Source organism: Hypomesus nipponensis, chromosome 11 (genome assembly GCF_054491055.1).
Source record: "Hypomesus nipponensis isolate SF chromosome 11, ASM5449105v1, whole genome shotgun sequence".
Classification (NCBI taxonomy): Eukaryota; Metazoa; Chordata; class Actinopteri; order Osmeriformes; family Osmeridae; genus Hypomesus; species Hypomesus nipponensis.
The window spans coordinates 877,550-890,832 of record NC_140371.1 but is presented as its reverse complement, the minus strand read 5'-3'; the positions used below and the strand labels follow the sequence as shown (position 1 = coordinate 890,832).

General features: G+C 47.2%; 1 protein-coding gene across 1 annotated transcript in view; it reads left to right on the top strand.

The window, feature by feature from the left end:
- LOC146267632 (neurexin-1a-like) overlaps positions 1-13,283 on the top strand; it is a 195,087-nt gene that overhangs the window by 154,676 nt on the left and 27,128 nt on the right. Inside the window, exons 19-20 of the mRNA XM_084709264.1 lie at positions 4,196-4,285; positions 5,723-6,045. Of these exons, the coding sequence (XP_084565390.1) occupies positions 4,196-4,285; positions 5,723-6,045 (413 nt within the window). The remainder of the gene's footprint in view (positions 1-4,195; positions 4,286-5,722; positions 6,046-13,283) is intronic.

The window sequence follows — 13,283 nt, the reverse complement described above, 5'->3', positions numbered from 1 at the left end:
ATGACATAGATACTACCTCCCTACAGATCTAGATCATATAGATACTACCTCCCTACAGATCTAGATCATATAGATACTACCTCCCTACAGATCTAGATCATATAGATACTACCTCCCTACAGATCTAGATCATATAGATACTACCTCCCTACAGATCTAGATCATATAGATACTACCTCCCTACAGATCTAGATCATATAGATACTACCTCCTTACAGATCTAGATCATATAGATACTACCTCCTTACAGATCTAGATCATATAGATGCTACCTCCTTACAGATCTAGATCATATAGATACTACCTCCCTACAGATCTAGATCATATAGATACTACTTCTAGATACTGTTCTCTCTCATGTCCTAAGGGTTCATATGGCGATGCATATGCACATAGCTACAAACTGACTTTCACATCAAAGTACTTTACTAATGTGGGCAGCTGTGCATGTGTGCATGTGATTGCATGGAGTGTTGTCTGTGTATGTATCTGTGTGTGTGTGTGTGTGTGTGTGTGTGTGTGTGTGTGTGTGTGTGTGTGTGTGTGTGTGTGTGTGACTGTGTGTGTGAGAGACTGTGTGTGGGGGGGGATTCTTTCAGGGTAGTCTGTGTTTACAACTCTACCCAGCGGCATGAAAGAAACTGTACCATTTTTTAAACCCTATAATTTGAAAGAGATTACACTTCTGTCAGAAGATAACTGGGAGGCATAAACATACAAAACAGAGCAGCAGCTGTCAGAAACCGAAGAGGCATTTAAATAAATAAACCAGGCAGAAAGTCCTGTCTTAGCCTGCTGTGACACATCCCTATAAACCAGTCAGAAAGTCCTGTCTTAGCCTGCTGTGACATCCCTATAAACCAGTCAAACAGTCCTGTCTCAGCCTGCTGTGACACATCCCTATAAACCAGTCAAACAGTCCTGTCTCAGCCTGCTGTGACACATCCCTATAAACCAGTCAGAAAGTCCTGTCTCAGCCTGCTGTGACACATCCCTATAAACCAGTCAGAAAGTCCTGTCTCAGCCTGCTGTGACACATCCCTATAAACCAGTCAGAAAGTCCTGTCTCAGCCTGCTGTGACACATCCCTATAAACCAGTCAGACAGTCCTGTCTCAGCCTGCTGTGACACATCTCTATAAACCAGTCAGACAGTCCTGTCTCAGCCTGCTGTGACACATCCCTATAAACCAGTCAGAAAGTCCTGTCTCAGCCTGCTGTGACACATCCCTATAAACCAGTCAGAAAGTCCTGTCTCAGCCTGCTGTGGCACATCCCTATAAACCAGTCAGAAATCCCTGTCTTAGCCTGCTGTGACACATCCCTATAAACCAGTCAGACAGTCCTGTCTCAGCCTGCTGTGACACATCCCTATAAACCAGTCAGACAGTCCTGTCTCAGCCTGCTGTGACACATCCCTATAAACCAGTCAGAAAGTCCTGTCTCAGCCTGCTGTGACACATCCCTATAAACCAGTCAGACAGTCCTGTCTCAGCCTGCTGTGACACATCCCTATAAACCAGTCAGAAAGTCCTGTCTTAACCTGCTGTGACACATCCCTATAAACCAGTCAGAAAGTCCTGTCTCAGCCTGCTGTGACACATCCCTATAAACCAGTCAGAAAGTCCTGTCTCAGCCTGCTGTGACACATCCCTATAAACCAGTCAGACAGTCCTGTCTCAGCCTGCTGTGACACATCCCTATAAACCAGTCAGAAAGTCCTGTCTTAGCCTGCTGTGACACATCCCTATAAACCAGTCAGAAAGTCCTGTCTCAGCCTGCTGTGACACATCCCTATAAACCAGTCAGAAAGTCCTGTCTTAGCCTGCTGTGACACATCCCTATAAACCAGTCAGACAGTCCTGTCTCAGCCTGCTGTGACACATCCCTATAAACCAGTCAGAAAGTCCTGTCTTAGCCTGCTGTGACACATCCCTATAAACCAGTCAGAAAGTCCTGTCTTAGCCTGCTGTGACACATCCCTATAAACCAGTCCGAAATCCCTGTCTTAGCCTGCTGTGACACATCCCTATAAACCAGTCAGACAGTCCTGTCTCAGCCTGCTGTGACACATCCCTATAAACCAGTCAGAAAGTCCTGTCTCAGCCTGCTGTGACACATCCCTATAAACCAGTCAGACAGTCCTGTCTCAGCCTGCTGTGACACATCCCTATAAACCAGTCAGAAAGTCCTGTCTCAGCCTGCTGTGACACATCCCTATAAACCAGTCAGACAGTCCTGTCTCAGCCTGCTGTGACACATCCCTATAAACCAGTCAGAAAGTCCTGTCTTAGCCTGCTGTGACACATCCCTATAAACCAGTCAGAAAGTCCTGTCTCAGCCTGCTGTGACACATCCCTATAAACCAGTCAGAAAGTCCTGTCTCAGCCTGATGTGACACATCCCTATAAACCAGTCAGACAGTCCTGTCTCAGCCTGCTGTGACACATCCCTATAAACCAGTCAGAAAGTCCTGTCTTAGTCTGCTGTGACACATCCCTATAAACCAGTCAGAAAGTCCTGTCTCAGCCTGCTGTGACACATCCCTATAAACCAGTCAGAAAGTCCTGTCTTAGCCTGCTGTGACACATCCCTATAAACCAGTCAGACAGTCCTGTCTCAGCCTGCTGTGACACATCCCTATAAACCAGTCAGAAAGTCCTGTCTTAGCCTGCTGTGACACATCCCTATAAACCAGTCAGAAAGTCCTGTCTTAGCCTGCTGTGACACATCCCTATAAACCAGTCAGAAAGTCCTGTCTCAGCCTGCTGTGACACACCCCTATAAACCAGTCAGACAGTCCTGTCTCAGCCTGCTGTGACACATCTCTATAAACCAGTCAGACAGTCCTGTCTCAGCCTGATGTGACACATCCCTATAAACCAGTCAGAAAGTCCTGTCTCAGCCTGCTGTGACACATCCCTATAAACCAGTCAGACAGTCCTGTCTCAGCCTGCTGTGACACATCCCTATAAACCAGTCAGACAGTCCTGTCTTAGCCTGCTGTGACACATCCCTATAAACCAGTCAGACAGTCCTGTCTCAGCCTGCTGTGACACATCTCTATAAACCAGTCAGAAAGTCCTGTCTTAGCCTGCTGTGACACATCCCTATAAACCAGTCAGACAGTCCTGTCTCAGCCTGCTGTGACACATCTCTATAAACCAGTCAGAAAGTCCTGTCTCAGCCTGCTGTGACACATCCCTCTCCCTCCATCCCCCCCTCCCTCTCCCTCCATCCGCCTCCATCCATCCCTCTCCCTCCCTTCCTCTCTCTCCATCCCTTCACCTCTCTATCCCTCCATATGTCCATCCCTCTCTCTCCATCCCTCTCCCTCCATTCCTCTCTCTCTCCATCTCTCCATCCCTCCATCTCTCTATTCCTCCACCTCTCCATCCCTCCATCAAATCACTCACCCTGCTGGCCAAACCCCTTACTTATCTCCCTCCCTCCCTACTTCCTTCCTTCCCTCCTTCCCTCCCTTCCTCCTGCTGCAGCACAGCGTAATGGCTGTTGTGTGTCAGAGGAGTTTAACTAATGAGTTATAGATCCACTCTATTCTAGACTGGGCTTTGGTCAAACTCGTTTTTGTTAGTCTGGCTGCTTGGTGTGGATGCTGGCTGTGTCTAGGGATTACACTGGCAGCTTTCTGATTGGCCAGTTTGGCTGTGTGTAGACTACCACTGAATAAGAAGCAAGGATGTCATGGATAATGTGTGTTCTCCTCTAAACCACAACAGGGTGAATGTTTTTTTTTAAATCATAAACTATAAATTCAAATGATGTTCCTTCTGAGAATGTAACTAGTTAAACTTCAAAACGATAGTGAGACAGATATTAATGGTGTTGTAAACCTCATTGTAGGATTTCTGTCATAGAAGTGTTTACATTTGTGATTTGGTTTTTGTTTATAACATAAATATTAATCTTTATGAAACATGAGCTAAGTCTAATTCGCAGTTAATATAGAAATAATTTGTTGGATTAAAATAAATTTAAAGGATTGAATGATTGAATGAGGTTCAGTGTAATGTTTTAGGTGTAACTTTGTTTTTATTTTACTTCTTTCTTTTTTTTATATATCCAAAAACTTGACCAAAACATTGTACAGTTTGTTTAGTTTCAGCATTAAGTATTAACATTAACCTTTTGACCTTACAGATGTTAACCGATGAAATGTTTCTTTAAACTTTAAGGCCACAATGATAATGAGCGCCTGGCGATCGCCAGACAGCGAATCCCTTATCGGCTCGGTCGAGTAGTTGACGAATGGCTACTCGACAAAGGTAAAAAAAACTTAAAATTTCAACCAAAAAATAATTTGATCATAACCAAGTAATTCTGTAACAAATTAATTTTAAAAACATAAATGTTCTGTAAAAAAAAATAGATTCAACAAAATCGTTTTAAACAGTAAAATGTAGCTAGAACCTTCTGCTCAGTTTGCCTAATACTGTATTATTATTTAGAAATGTCAATTGGTTTAACAGGAAGTTAAAGGGACTGTAAATATACATTTAACTTCTTCATGTAATATGACCACTTCCTGTTAAAATGTCTATAAATTACCATAGCATTGATTAATTTTTTATGTAAATACATAAATGGTCTTTAAAAAAAAGTTCAGTTAAATCCTATATTGATATCTGTAGTGTTATTTCAGACACATGTATAGTAGGAATATAAGTTCTACTTTTAACTGTGTCTAAATTGATCTACAGTGATTAAACCAACTAGCCAAGATAAATAGACTGTAATAAGAATTGGCAAAAGAAGAGTCCCTTTAACAATGTGTGTAAACGTGTTAGAATCCAGGGACGACTGTGTGGTCCCACAGCTGTGCATGCACTCGGAGGTCTCCCAATGTTTCCACCTCATCATGTTTACTCTTTCTGTTCACCTCACTGCCGTTGTCAAGACATTACTCATGTTTTTAAGCCTTTTTTAAATTTTCAATCTTTTTTATTAAACATTGCAGTTATTTTTGTTTATTTTTGCTCTTGCTAAAAGGAAGAATGTTTGTAATAGAAATGTGTGTCTCCTCTTTAGAGGACACTTAATCAACACAAGGACTAGTTGGTTCCATGGAACAGCAGAGAGAGACTAGAGAGCATATCGCTGCTGTAATTGCTTGATACGTAAAGTAATCATGTCTGTTATGCTTCCGTTTCTTACAGTGAGGAAACGATGTGAAAAACTATTCATAACACGTTATTATTTACGAAAAATAAATCAATACCAGTTTTCTTTTCACCAGGCAAGAAAATAATAAGATAATAAAATCCACAACATCAGATTGATTAAACCTCCTCCTGCTGCTGTTCAATTGCTTTGATTGTCCTTTTAGCAAAGCTACATCGATTTAAAACAACCGTAGAGGTTTTTTTTTTTTTTTCCTCCTTTCAGTTTCTGTCATGTCCCCCATCCCCCAGGGGAGTGAAGCCACCCCGCAAAGTCTCCTGATCCTGGGGTCTCCTGGTCCTGGGGTCTCCTGGTCCTGGGGTCTCCTGGTCCTGGGGTCTCCTGGTCCTGGGGGCTCCTGGTCCTGGGGTCTCCTGGTCCTGGGGTCTCCTGGTCCTGGGGTCTCCTGGTCCTGGGGTCTCCTGGTCCTGGGGGCTCCTGGTCCTGGGGGCTCCTGGGGGCTTCACTCCCCCCAGAGGGCACGACTCCCTCTCTCTCCCCGGCCGGCTGAGTGGTGTGTGTGTAACGTTGTTCTCCTGCAGGCCGCCAGCTCACCATCTTCAACAGCCAGACCACCATCCAGATCGGGGGCTGGGAGCGCGACCGCAGCCGCCCCTTCCAGGGCCAGCTGTCTGGGCTGTACTACAACGGGCTGAAGGTGCTGAACATGGCAGTGGAGGGGGACCCCAACGTGCGCGTTCTGGGCAGTGTGCGCCTGGTGGGCGACGCCCCAGCCTCCTCCATCACCCCGCAGGCCAGCGCCACGGCCAACCGCTCCGACACCTCCACCATGGAGACCACCACCACCACCACCACCTCCTCCAGCCGCAGGGGCAAGATCACCACGCCCCGCCAGCCCCAGCAGGTCAGCACACACTCATACACACATACTCAAACACACAAACACTTCCTCAAGTCTCTTCTACTGTTTCTATGACATCCTCTGTCCCCAAGCTGAGAGGACCATGCCTATCTGATTGCACCCCTGGCCGGCCTCGGCACCATGCGGCCCCAGGGCTGGACACGGACACAGCTGCCTACTGGAATAAAGCTGCTTGTTCCACACACCACTGCATCCATAAGGCTATCAGTATTCAGATGTCAGGTTTTTGGTCTAACAGAAGGCTATCAGTATTCAGATGTCAGGTTTTTGGTCTAACAGAAGGCTATCAGTATTCAAATGTCAGGTTGTTACTGGTATAACAGGAGGTTATCAGTATTCAGATGTCAGGTTGTTACTGGTATAACAGGAGGTTATCAGTATTCAAATGTCAGGTTGTTACTGCTATAACAGGAGGTTATCAGTATTCAGATGTCGGGATGTGGCTGGTGTAACCGGAGGTTATCAGTATTCAGATGTCGGGATGTGGCTGGTGTAACCGGAGGTTATCAGTATTCAGATGTCAGGTTGTTACTGGTATAACAGGAGGTTATCAGTATTCAAATGTCAGGTTGTTACTGCTATAACAGGAGGTTATCAGTATTCAGATGTCGGGATGTGGCTGGTGTAACCGGAGGTTATCAGTATTCAGATGTCGGGATGTGGCTGGTGTAACCGGAGGTTATCAGTATTCAGATGTCGGGATGTGGCTGGTGTAACCGGAGGTTATCAGTATTCAGATGTCGGGATGTGGCTGGTGTAACCGGAGGTTATCAGAGTCCTGTTGATGCTGGGAGAAACACTTTACTGACACAGTTACCTGGATAATAGCGACACCCAAATGCTTCTGGTCTGAATTTGAATCAGAATCAGCTTTACTCGCCAAGTAAGTTTGCACAAAAAAGGAATTTACTATGGCAGGAACATGTTCAGGCGTGTTCGACGTTGGATCCGGAACCTCTTTTATTGGCATATTTTCAGTTAGCAGATGGTGTCTGAATCACATTTCCATCTGAAATACTGCCGGTGACTACGTTCTTACTGTAGCTTGTTTCAAAGGGGGTTTGCTTGTTTCAAATGGGGTTCTTAATGAATTATGCGATATGAGTAGGCTAAATGCTTGAAAATATCACTAGAAGGGAAAAACTTAAGGGGACGGACCCACCTGCAACCGACACAAGCGAGCACACCCTACAATTTCCCTCTCTAGTTTATTATACATCTGTAATGGTTTTGTTGCTCATTCCCAGAGGAGGAGTTAATTCAGGTCAGTAAAACAGAATAAAGCTGAGAATCCTATTGTGTCAAAGCGTGTCCCAGCCAATGTCAGGGTCTGTGTTTCCTGCTCATTGGCTCCCACGCAGACTGGTTTAACAGGATTCTCATTTATGTTCATTGAACTGATTGGCACTGGACCATGAGGAGTACTGAGTGTGTGTGTGTGTCTGTGTGTGTGTGTGTGTGTGTGTGCGTGCAGACAGACCAAGACTCATTTAGGTCAGTGAGGACTAGAGCTGTTCTACTCCTTGTCCTGCTAGTGAGACGAGAATGGACATGGTGGGGGCTGGGGCAGGGGGGGGGGGGGGGGGCTGGGGGTTGGGGGCTGGGGCAGGGGGGGGGGCTTCTTGAAGTGCTGCAGCCACAAAGCTTGAGATGAGGATATCTCACCCCTGGGCCTCTTTGCCTCTCAAGTCAAAAGAACAAATAAAGAGAGGAGAGGCAATAAAAACCTGAAGCACTTGAGTTTAATTTGTTGTGCATTCAGAGCCTGCAGTGATCGCATGGCACAGACATACACACAAAGTGATTGTGGAGATGTGGAACATCAAATCCCTTTCATGTCATGCTGATGGACCCAACCATGCCCGCCCCCCTCAATGCCCCAACACCCCCTGCCTCAAAGTGATTCTGGAGATTAAATCTCAGCCCCCCCACACACACACACACACACACACACACATGCCCCCTAGCAAGGGGCAGTTCTGGGTTACTTTCAGTTATCACGCGAACTGCCTCAGAAAACCACAACTACTGGTGTGCAGTTACTTGTAGTGAAGTAGCAACCCTACACCGTTGTTCCAGACAGAAACACTACACCGTTGTTCCAGACAGAAACACTACACCGTCGTTTCAGACAGAAACACTACGCCGTCGTTTAAGACAGAAACACTACACCGTCGTTTCAGACAGAAACACTACACCGTCATTCCAGACAGAAACACTACAGCGTTGTTCCAGACAGAAACACTACACCGTCGTTTCAGACAGAAACACTACACCGTCATTCCAGACAGAAACACTACAGCGTCGTTTCAGACAGAAACACTACACCGTCGTTTCAGACAGAAACACTACGCCGTCATTCCAGACAGAAACACTACACCGTCGTTTCAGACAGAAACACTACACCGTCGTTTCAGACAGAAACACTACACCGTCGTTTCAGACAGAAACACTACACCGTCGTTTCAGACAGAAACACTACACCGTCATTCCAGACAGAAACACTACAGCGTCGTTTCAGACAGAAACACTACACCGTTGTTTCAGACAGAAACACTACGCCGTCATTCCAGACAGAAACACTACACCGTCGTTTCAGACAGAAACACTACACCGTCGTTTCAGACAGAAACACTACACCGTTGTTCCAGACAGAAACACTACACCGTCGTTTCAAACAGAAACACTACACCGTCGTTTCAGACAGAAACACTACACTGTTGTTTCAGACAGAAACACTACGCCGTCATTCCAGACAGAAACACAACACCATTGTTTCAGACAGAAACACTACACCGTCGTTTCAGACAGAAACACTACACTGTTGTTTCAGACAGAACACTACAGTGTCATTGTCATTTAAACAATATTCGGTGGGCCACAATAACCCTTTTCTAAGCATTTAGTATGAGCAGACACTATGAGGAGACATGTTGCAGCAGAGTGTGTAGTATTGCAGTGTGTGAAGTACTGTAGTCCGAAGTATTGTAGTGTGAAGTGTCGCGTGTGGTGTGTAGTATTGTGGTGTGCAGAGTGTAGTATTGTGATGTGCAGAGTGTAGTATTGTGATGTGCAGAGTGTAGTATTGTGATGTGCAGAGTGTAGTATTGTGGTGTGCAGAGTGTAGTATTGTGGTGTGCAGAGTGTAGTATTGTGGTGTGCAGAGTGTAGTATTGTGGTGTGCAGAGTGTAGTAGCAGGCCTGTGTGCTGAAGCAAAAGGAGAGGGTGACGTGTTGACTTGACTCCTGCCCAGCAGGTAGGGGACGGTTACAGGAAAGGTTCCTCTCTCACCCAGACGATGTTCACAGCTCTGCTCTCTGCAGCTGATTAATACTGAACAAAACAGGAGCAGCACAGTCACAACCCGTGTGAGCGTGTGTGAGCGCTGGTGTAGACAGCGTCTTGTTCACCAGGTCATTAACTCCGCCCGTCACTCAGCTGTCTGTAAGTGCTCACGAGCGCTGCGCTTGATTGGTTGTCGTGCCGTCGCTCTGAGGTGACCTGACCAATGGCCGGAGGCGGAGCCCGTGTGTTGTCGGCCAGCCGCCCGGGTTAACGTCTCGCTACCCATCACGCCCCACTGCTCTAGATTGCCATGGCTACGCTGACTGGCTCGTAAAAATAGCCCAGCCTCTCTTCTTCCTGCTTCACTGGAGCCTCGCAGTCCCCTACCTCCTCTCTGGCCTCTCTGGCCTCTCCTCTCGCCTCCGCCTTTGCCTCCCCCCAGGCTGTGAGGAGGGATAGAGGCAGGGAGGAATCTCCTATCTTCTCCTCTTTCCTTCTCCTTTCTCCTCCTCCTATCTTCTCCTCTTTACTCCTCTTTCCTCTTCCTCTCTTCTCCTCTCTCCTCTTCCACTCTCCTCTCTCCTCCTCTCTCTTTCTCCTCTCTCCTCTTCCTCTCTCCTTTCTCCTCCTCTCTCCTCCTATCTCCTCCTCTCTCCTTCTCCTCTCTCCTCTTCCACTCTCCTCTCTCCTCCTCTCTTCTCTCGCTGCAAAGAACCCAACCAAAAACCCTTGCACTTTGTTCCGTTGCTCCAGGCGACAGATACGCTGATCCAGAAAGCAGATTTCTCCCAGGACCCCCGGCGGCCCCTGGTCTCACCATGCCGTTGTCGAGGCGTTAGCATAAACAGCCAAACAAATGCACGCGTGGCAGGAAGCACCCTGACACCACCACAGATATGCCCGTTCAAAAGAAGCCTTTTCTGCTCCACTGAGACATGTTATCCCTGATATGTGGCTCACAGGGAGACATCCTGCTGTCACAGCCCAGTACACACGCTTCAGGAACACGCTACACTAACACGCATGACAGCATGAGGACGCGAGCGTGTTCTCGTGTAAAGGATGGACATGGACATGTCACGATTGGAGGAAGCAACTGGAAGTCTATCCCACAAAGTCCAGATATAGGGTTAGGGCTTTGCCCTTGTCTATGCTGTTCTAAACTGCTCTCTGCTGCTCTGTACTGCTCTGTACTGCTCTATACTGCTCTGTACTGCTCTATACTGCTCTATACTGCTTTGTACTGCTCTGTACTGCTCTGTACTGCTCTATGCTGCTCTGTACTGTTCTGTATTGCTCTGTACTGCTCTGTACTGCTCTGTACTGCTCTATACTGCTCTGTACAAATATGTATGGTTCTATACTTTTCTTAACTGCTCTATACTACTCCACACTGCCCAATACTGCTGATATGTTTCTGTAAACAGCAGGGTCATGAATATGCATGTGAGCTAATCACTGCACCAATCCCAGCTGCTGCCAGCATGCAACTGTGCTCTTGCATGTCAACACAATAAGGGGCATTCTCAAGGGTTTGGGACATAGACACACACAGTATCTATACTCACACACACACACAGTGACACATACACAGTATCTATACACACAGTATCTATACACACATCCACACAGTATGTGTGGGGGGGGTGCTGTGTTGGACTGAGTGTGTGTGTGTGTGGGGGGGGGGGGTGCTGTGTTGGACTGAGTGTGTGTGTGTGTGTGGGGGGGGGGGGTGCTGTAGTGTTTACTGAGTGGCTGGATCGATGTGCTGGAGGGCTTGTGTGAAGGAGCTGAAGAGGATATCAATCTAGCGGCTGTGTGTGTGAGTGACTGTGTGTCCGTGTACATGAGCTTGTGTGTGTGTCCGTGTACGTGAGTGTGTGTGTCCGTGCGCGTGAGTGTGTGTGTCCGTGCGCGTGAGTGTGAATGTGTGTTGGCCTTGCACATTCATACTGGAGAAGCTCAGCTCATTAATTTGAGGGGCTACAAGGCAGCACAAGGCAATATGAAGAAGTAGGAGGCAGTATGAGGCAGAATGAGGCAGTATGAGGCAGCATGAGACAGAATGAGGCAGCATGAGACAGAATGAGGCTACTGACACAGATCACTGGCACAGACTACTGACACAGATCACTGACACAGACTACTGACACAGATCACTGACACAGACTACTGACACAGATCACTGACACAGACTACTGACACAGATCACTGGCACAGACTACTGACACAGATCACTGGCACAGTCTACCGACACAGACTACTGACACAGATCACTGACACAGATCACTGACACAGATCACTGGCACAGATCACTGACACAGACTACTGACACAGACTACTGACACAGACTACTGACACAGACTACTGACACAGATCACTGACACAGACTACTGACACAGATCACTGGCACAGACTACTGACACAGATCACTGGCACAGACTACTGACACAGATCACTGACACAGACTACTGACACAGATCACTGGCACAGACTACTGACACAGATCACTGGCACAGATCACTGGCACAGTCTACTGACACAGATCACTGACACAGATCACTGACACAGATCACTGACACAGATCACTGGCACAGATCACTGGCACAGTCTACTGACACAGATCACTGGCAACAGACTGTCATGCCAAAAACTGACCGGGTGCCAAAAACTGTCTGGCCTGACGTCAAAATGCCACGTTCTTCGATACCGACCTTAAATTCCTGAGATAGCTATGCACGCTAGCTGGAAACTGTCCTGGTTGCTATACTGGTTGCTAGGTAGGCAGTTTAGGCCTATTTGATTCTGACAGCAGAACAGTGACAGAACAGTGACAGAACAGTGACAGAACAGTGACAGCAGAACAGTGACAGCAGAACAGTGACAGCAGAACAGTGACAGCAGAACAGTGACAGCAGAACAGTGACAGCAGAACAGTGACAGAACAGTGACAGCAGAACAGTGACAGAACAGTGACAGAACAGTGACAGCAGAACAGTGACAGCAGAACAGTGACAGCAGAACAGTGACAGCAGAACAGTGACAGCAGAACAGTGACAGCAGAACAGTGACAGCAGAACAGTGACAGAACAGTGACAGCAGAACAGTGACAGCAGAACAGTGACAGCAGAACAGTGACAGCAGAACAGTGACAGCAGAACAGTGACAGAACAGTGACAGCAGAACAGTGACAGCAGAACAGTGACAGCAGAACAGTGACAGCAGAACAGTGACAGCAGAACAGTGACAGAACAGTGACAGAACAGTGACAGCAGAACAGTGACAGCAGAACAGTGACAGCAGAACAGTGACAGCAGAACAGTGACAGAACAGTGACAGCAGAACAGTGACAGCAGAACAGTGACAGCAGAACAGTGACAGAACAGTGACAGCAGAACAGTGACAGCAGAACAGTGACAGCAGAACAGTGACAGCACATCTTTGTCAGTGTCTGATGAAATCTCTTTAATATGACTTTTAGTGGAGCGTTGATCTCACCCATAGTGACATCATGTGATGGTGAGTTGTGGTGTCAGAGGGGCTCACCCATAGTGACATCATGTGATGGTGAGTTGTGGTGTCAGAGGGGCTCAACCATAGTGACATCATGTGATGGTGAGTCGTGGTGTCAGAGGGGCTCACCCATAGTGACATCATGTGATGGTGAGTCGTGGTGTCAGAGGGGCTCACCCATAGTGACATCATGTGATGGTGAGTTGTGGTGTCAGAGGGGCTCAACCATAGTGACATCATGTGATGGTGAGTCGTGGTGTCAGAGGGGCTCACCCATAGTGACATCATGTGATGGTGAGTCGTGGTGTCAGAGGGGCTCACCCATAGTGACATCATGTGATGGTGAGTTGTGGTGTCAGAGGGGCTCAACCATAGTGACATCATGTGATGGTGAGTCGTGGTGTCAGAGGGGCTCACCCAT